The sequence below is a fragment of the Durotheca rogersii genome, assembly GCF_024521655.1.
Source record: "Durotheca rogersii strain YMJ 92031201 chromosome Unknown GGS23scaffold_6, whole genome shotgun sequence".
Lineage (NCBI taxonomy): Eukaryota > Fungi > Ascomycota > Sordariomycetes > Xylariales > Xylariaceae > Durotheca > Durotheca rogersii.
The window spans coordinates 1,112,927-1,120,267 of record NW_026251237.1 but is presented as its reverse complement, the minus strand read 5'-3'; the positions used below and the strand labels follow the sequence as shown (position 1 = coordinate 1,120,267).

The window sequence follows — 7,341 nt, the reverse complement described above, 5'->3', positions numbered from 1 at the left end:
CGCCATCGAAACGCGACCCAGCACGAGCACACGCGCGCGGGCCAGCAGCAGGCCTGCGGCGCCGTGGAATCCGCCGGGGGGCGGTGACCGCCGGCCGAGCCAGGGGATCCGGAGGGAGGGCGTCCGCCGAGGCGGCGGCGTGGTGCCTGGCGCGGGTGGCGACGGCCGCCTGGGCGCCGACAGCCACGGCGGCGACAGGCCTATCAGAAGTGCGCAGGGGCGCCACCGCGCGCGCGCTGCCGATGGGCGACTAGGGGGGGGGGGGAGAAGGGAGGAGGGGGGGTGTCACATGCGTGGGCGAGGTCAAGTGAGAGAGTATTAGTAGGCGACGAAGGAAGGGAAGGACTAAGGATCGACGGGGATTTGGGGGGGGAGGCGAAGAGAGGGGAGGGGGGAGGAGCTGCCCCTCCCTCTCCCTCAGGTGTGCGATGTCGCCGTCGGAGGGCGAGCGATAATAGGCTTCTCAGCTCGGGTTTCGCTGCCGGGTTTGCCGTGGCGGGCCAGAAGGGTAGGCAGATACGGGCCTGGTAGGTAGCGTGTCCACGTCTAGCCACGGCCGCGCATTGGAGGCAGTAGGTTATGGAGTAGGCAATGTCTGCTCGTCTGCCCACGCAAGTGGTGTGTAGTGGTGTTTTCCCGCCTTGCCTATTTACCTGCTACCAGGTAGACCGCCATTTTCGGGCTCAGAAAAGACTCCCTGCCTCCCTCCCTCTCTGCCTTCTGACCAACCTTGTCCCCTGGCCGGGCAAGCATCAGCAGGAGTCCCGGGATGGCGTGCTGGCGTGCGTGACTGCGAGAGAGAGAGAGAAGGCCGCGGCCCCCCCCCCCCTCCCCTCCCCCGCCCAAGGACGGATCGATCGTAGGCCAAGCAGACGATGGCGCATGGCGCACGAGCGCTAAGTGCGAAACAGACGATGCAGAAAGGAAGAGAAGGCGAGAAAAAAAAGGAACCGCTCGAAGCAAAGACGCCATGCTGGAATATACACATCCTGCGAGGTAACACCGACGGGAAGGGTACCTGCAATTGGAGGCACATGCTACTGACATGCATACACACACGATGGTATCGTGTCGTGGAGCTGGGAGGAGGAGGGGAGGGAGGGGTATGGAGAGGAAGGGAGGGGGGGGGGCGGGAGCGGGCCCAGCTACGAATCTAGGTTAGGGAGGTCAGTTCGCCATCTCACCTCTCTCGTGTGGTGCGCATCACGCATGCCCGCCCGCTTGGCGGGATTCGTTTCTCGCCTGAGGCAGTTCGTGGGCGGGCGAACCAGGAGGAGAATCGGAAATCCGCGGCGCGATGCGGTGCGATGCGATGATGAGTTAGTTGGGCTGGGCTGCGATCGACCTATCGTCGCGCGTGCCGCCGTGCTGCTCGTCAGGGGCGAATAAGCAGAGCAAGAGTAATGAGACCAAATCAAGCTGGGAAGCGTATCCATCTAGAAGCGGGAGAGAGGCGGCGAGGAGAACGAATAGGATACTATACGCGCGGGTGGTGTCCTTGTTGTTGTTGCGATACACACCGCATACCTACCACGTACCCACGCATATGCACGCATGCGGATATAGATATACACCTGTATGCACATAGGTATATAAACAAATAGATATAGGTATATCGGTAGGCACTCGTTTACAACAGCTACGTGTGCAAACATAGGTACTCGATGTGTGGAGTAGACGGGTCTGTCCGTCCTCATCTATCTATATGTGACGACGACCATGCAGGCCAAGCGGAACGCCCACGCTGGGCTGAGCGAGCGACCTTGTCGTGTCCTGTCTTAGCCAGGCTAACCGCTGCATTGCAGCCAATATACTCTGTATATTGTCTTCTCTTCGACGCAGTCCGCTGCGCGACGGACTGGAGACACACGCACACTTTACACACTTACACACCGCATATGTACGCAGACACATGCATACGGACACACGCCCTCATGGGATGGACACAGGTACGGCGCTGCTGCAAGCCAGAGGGTGGGGATGCATGAACGTTGACAATCCGTCCTGCAGGCCCTCGTAGAGAGGGGGGGGAAAGGGAGAGAAGATCGTTGCAGGTGTGTAAGTAAGCAGGATTGAAGAAGTATCCTACATACATACGTACCCGCACATCGACCTCTACACACGTAGGTATACGTATGAGTAAAGGTATGTACGCACGTCCGTACATGGACGCTTTTGCGTGCTGGCGGGCTGGGGAGTCGGATGGGGATGGGATGGGAATGGTATGGTGTGGGATGAGGTGACGGTGCCAGAGATGGGCTAGTCCTGTATCAGACGCCAGGGATGGAGGCGCATGCTGGGGAACGAATAAGAGAAAGTCTTGATAACGAATTACTTGGAGGAGAGGTCACCGCCTCTTGTCGCAATGGCGAGTGACATACCAAGGAGAGACAACAGAGGCAGAGGGACGCAATGAAGGGACGCAGCACCTCCCCGCCTCTTCTCTCGCTTGCTCTTGTCTTCTCTCCTCCCCCTCCCCTGCGAGGGTCTCCGGAGATAAGACGAGACAAGCTGAGACGAGCTTCTGGGCGCGCCCCCTGACGAGCAGGTCCTGAAAGAGGGGGCAAGGCATAGAGAGCGCGAAGGTTGTTGGTTCTTGGTGATAACACCGACGTACATACCTACATAACGTACCCCTACCATACGCGGCAGGTTACGACGACGATCGCTGACGAGAGTGTTCGATGACGACGATGACGATAACGAAGGGAGGTATGCATGCTGCTGCTGCTGCTACTACCTAATGAATTATCGTGCACAGCAGTTGTCCGCCGCGGAATCGGAGATTTCGACAATTCGCGGCTAACAAGTTCTCTCTGCTTGGGCAGGGGGGTTGTCCAGCTGCAACCCGGCGAGCCAGCCAGGATAACGAACCTGGAGCCAGACGTCGGGAGAGGACAGACGAGGCGCGCCACATTATCCGAATCTGGCGCCCGAAGAGAATACGACGCCGCGATGGACAGGTACGCTCGATGCTACGATATATGACTGCGGGCGTGTGCGGATGCGACGTCTGCCTGCCTACACGGAGGTTGCCTTGCGTACGGAGTCGCATATGAGTAGGAACCGTGGTGTTAGGGCCCAGCGACCCTTTTCTGCCCACCTTCCGCGGACACGACACACACAGATGTGTGTATATATAGGTGGCCCGCCTACTTTCCCACTCCGGGGTGCGGCGAGATATGGGAGGGAGCCGTAAGCTGGGTTGGGCCGCCTTGTCACGACAGCAACCGGCGGGACTTGTTAGTGATTGTATGAGTACAAGAGAGGGGGGATGGGAGGCAGGGAGGAAAGGGGGTGAAAAGAAAAGAAGAAAAAGGAACAAAGAGAAAAAAAAAGAGTACCGACAAGTTGCATCGATCGCCTAACCTGCCCAGCCCGTCTGCCTGTCTCGCCCAGCTTAATCTCGGAATAATTTGCTAAGAGGACGTGCTAGGATCCCTGTCGGCTGGACCGCCGCGGACGGCAGCTCTCGAATAGAACCGCGTTTCCTCGCTTGTCCTGGACGGATACGTACAAGAGCGAAACGAGACCCAACACTACGAAGGAGCGCGCAAGGCAAGGTACGTAGGTATGCCTGTGTGTGTGTGTGTGTGTGTGTGTGTGTGTGTGTGTGTGCATCTGTGTCTGCGCATATACTGCACCTACATACATATACCTACCTACAGACAACATAACACACGGGCATGTAGGACGGGTATGCATGTGTGTATTGATTCAGGCAGAGGCAGACGTGGAGAAAAAATGGTCTCCAAGCGTAGATATGTCGGGAAAAGAAGAACAAGAAGAAGAGAGGAGGATGCGGACTTCGGCTACCGCATCAATCCGTTGCGTACACCCATAAAAAGGGGGCATGCGCGCATAGTGGGCGATCGATGCCGGCCATCCCTAAGGAGAGAACAGGAGAACAGATTGGCCGGCCCGGCTGTTCTCCTCCGGGCATTCGCAGGGTCGTGGTAGAAATTTTTTTTTGCTCGCCCGGGCTTGGTTTAGCATGCGGTAGTTCTCGTCGCAGCGACGGTAATGCCAACTATGCTCAATAAGCATACCGTTACGCATATCCCCGACAGCAACCTCGTTCCTGGGAATATGCGTACGTCTTGCTGGCATATGCGCAGACATCTCGCTGACCGATCCGGGACCCGTTTCTGAAGCCGGCTTCACGAGCTGCTCGCTGACTGCCCAAGTATTTAAGGGAAAGGCTGTGCGTGGGGAAGAAGAGGGGGAGAAAGAAGAAGAAAGCTCCCCGATTCCTCGTTGTAAGCGGGGGCAGTAAAAACCAGATACATCTCAACTTGGGGCCTACGCATATCCATACCCACCTACATGAGTATATACTCATAATAGTGCCCACAACCAACAATACATAGGCATTCAATACCTTACCGGGCGGAATTTACGTAGGTAGTCATCGGAAAGCTAGCCGTGAATCGCCCTGCTAGCGATCAATCACCCCGCCGCGCTAGATCACCCTTTTCGGGTTGGCAAGTTCGCGGGGAGCCTGTCGCAACAAGCCATGTACGTTTTCGAAGCGCGTGGCCTGCAAAGGCGATGATGAGTAGGCCACCGATACCGAGGGACTTCGCACTCTGTCTCCCCCGAAAGGCGGTAAAAGCCGGAGGCAATACGCGCGAAGGATAGCAGTGGTCCAGGAGAGGAGAGGAAGGAGAAGATAAGCCCATATTGGGATTTAGGACACCGTTATGGTCAGCGAGGCGCCGTGCAGCTCGTTTGTCCTAGAGTCATCAGATCAACATACCTTATCTCTCTATTCAGGTCCTCTGCCAGCCATTCAAAGGGTGGTACGCTGCCGTGTGCCGTGACACGGGATTTGGCAACAACCCCCCTCCCCTCCCCCCTGCGGCGGGCGGAATCGTAGTAGGCCGGGAGGAATCTAGACCTGGGCATCACATTTCTAGCTTTCCTGATATCTGCATGAACGAAGACCAGCAGCGGCAGGGGGAAACAAAGGAACTTGAAACTTTGACCATGAAATAATGGCGATGCTATGCGATATATCCCCGTCTACTTGCTACGTAGTACTACATATCGAAACGTAGTCTGGGGAAAATGCCGCGCGTGCGCCCCTCTATCTCGACGCTGACTCGTACGACAAAAGAATTCCCCAGAAAGGAGAGGGGTCCGTTACGGCAGAGGATCATGAGATGACTGACAGCTGTGGCAAAGCTGTGGGGGGAGGGGACGCACCAACGGCCCCAGGCGGAAGCAGTCGGGCTTGAGATCAGCCGCGGGACCAGCGCCATCGCCAAACGGCGAAAAAAAAAAAGGGAGGGGAAGGGGGAGGGGGGAGATATATCGCAACCAAAGAGGCCGGTTGCAACACTAGAGCAGTCATGCGCCAGTATTTAGGAGGTTTCCTCGATCGGAGTTCAGGCCTTCGAGACGGCTGCACCGCATTCATACCTACATAGACATTCATAGAGCTGGGGGGGGGGCAGGAAGGTAGCACTGCGATAAAACGCAATCCCAGCTAAAGGGGGTCGCGTGGAGGGGCAACTTGGTGGGATGTGCGTCGGCATCGGTACCGACGGTCACAGTATATGTATTTATATACTTTCAACGTGCGGACGGGATCGAGTGCCACTTGGACCCCGCGGCTTCGTTCGTGTAGAGAGTGATGCGAGTGAAGTGACAACTCCGATGGGGAGAGGGGGGAGGAAAAGAAAGAAAAATGGAAAAGGGGGGAGGTTGTGAACGGCTGATCGATGGTTATGCGCATAGCCGGCAAACCTGTGTATGTTTCAAACGCTGCCGCGCCGAAGCTGGACTACGGAAGGCGAATGCGACTGAGACGATCGACTGGCACCCTTCTGCTCGGTTGCACACTCATCTTATGCAAACGCTCGCCGCCGGGTTGTCCCCTCGGATTTGGCCTACGCCGTAGGCTCTCTACTGAAAACCCTCTGCGCGGGTCGTGGCACACGAAGCCGCCGCGATATGCTATTTGCCGCCGGCCGTTGATCTAGTCGTCCGTTGTCGCGCACCCATTTCGCTAGCCGCCTTGGTGCCGGCGCCGGGACGATGGGCGAGAGCCACCAGCTACCGCGGGCGACTTGTGTGTGTGCCTGCACTGTACACCGCACACGGCAACCTCTTCTCGGCCTGTTTACGGGTCGTGTGATGTAGGTACGCGTCTAGCAGGGTAGCGAAGATGCTTGACCTGTGTCTGGCGATTCCGTCCAGTGTCAAACAGGCCTCTCTTTCCCGGTTCTAGCGGGATGCAACAACGATCGAACTGTAAGAATCGGGCAAATCGGAGGATATAGGCCGCACGCTCTCGTATCGACTCTCGAATAGCGGCCGAGCGATTTAAAGCTCTGCTTGCCTTGACTCATACATAAAAAGCCTAGCCCTCGTTCCAAGCCCATCGACTTTAGTTGGGAGGGATTACGTATCAGAATGGCTTCGGGGGAGAACGAATTCGACCAGCCTAAGGGAATAGTGCCCGCGTGTGGGTGGATTCACGCAGCCTACTGGGGCGATCAAGTGGATCTCGAATTGATGGATGGCAAGACATCGACGTTTTCTTGGGAAGACGAAAATAACTAGTCGACTGGCTCTTTGTCTAACCTATCTGGCCAGGGGGGAGGCCAAAGCTCGGGGAGCAGCGCGCTATGCGGGTCTGGCATGCGAGACAACTGCATCGGTTATGTAATTCGACGACATCGTGCTTCTGCTTCTCCTTTTTTCTGCCCGGATGCGCATGTTGTCGAACGGGTTCGAATCATTTCTTCGGCCACGACGAGCCAACACGAAGGAATCGTGGTCGATTCCGTCCCGCCCGAATCGCCGGTTCCTATTCGTGCGCCGGGCGCCGATTTGTTGCGATAGGCACGCTGATAGCTGGGCCGCCTAAGATAGCGAGATACTGGTTGAGCAATCTGTGCTTTTCGGCCCTGAGAATCGTCGAGAGCTCTTCGCAGGAAAGATAGTCGCCCGGGGCCCACTTCCCAGACCCCGTATTGCACATAGCAGGGTCGAGATGCCGCAAACGACTCGTCTGGAAATGCCCGGCGGTTAGGAATAGATGAGACTGAACCGACTTGACATTGGCAGAGCCTCATGAAAATCAGGGCTCTCTCTGTACGCAAGCGGTGGCGCGCACCCTGAAAGCGTGAAGGGATGGACTGGGACCTGCAATCAAAAAGCATCCCGGCACGGAGAACTTATCCTAGGCCTATTTTCGAGAGGGGTGGCAGCTCTTTTTTTTTTTCCCCCTTTGATTTCTCGTCCTGTCTTCTTCTCAGCCTTCTTCTCCGTCTTTTGCCTAGGCACGGCGAGGAGGGAGCGCGCATGGACACCTATAGACATGGTGGTAAC

General features: G+C 56.9%; 1 protein-coding gene across 1 annotated transcript; it reads left to right on the top strand.

The window, feature by feature from the left end:
• Positions 1 to 2,656: 2,656 nt before the first annotated feature.
• On the top strand, positions 2,657 to 3,878 carry GGS23DRAFT_461180 (uncharacterized protein). The gene is made up of 2 exons (XM_051514119.1): positions 2,657 to 2,963; positions 3,437 to 3,878. Exons 1-2 carry the CDS (start codon positions 2,719 to 2,721, stop codon positions 3,675 to 3,677), a joined length of 486 nt encoding a protein of 161 aa, XP_051373443.1. The 5' UTR covers positions 2,657 to 2,718; the 3' UTR covers positions 3,678 to 3,878.
• The last annotated feature ends 3,463 nt before the right edge of the window (positions 3,879 to 7,341 follow it).

What these genes read in the sequence shown, in the direction of transcription:
- GGS23DRAFT_461180 (XM_051514119.1), top strand. Translation starts at nt 2,719, where the DNA reads ATGCTGCTGCTGCTGCTACTACCTAATGAATTATCGTGCACAGCAGTT. An exon ending in TACGACGCCGCGATGGACAG is followed by an intron (nt 2,964 to 3,436) that starts GTACGCTCGATG and finishes AGGACGTGCTAG; the next exon opens with GATCCCTGTCGGCTGGACCG.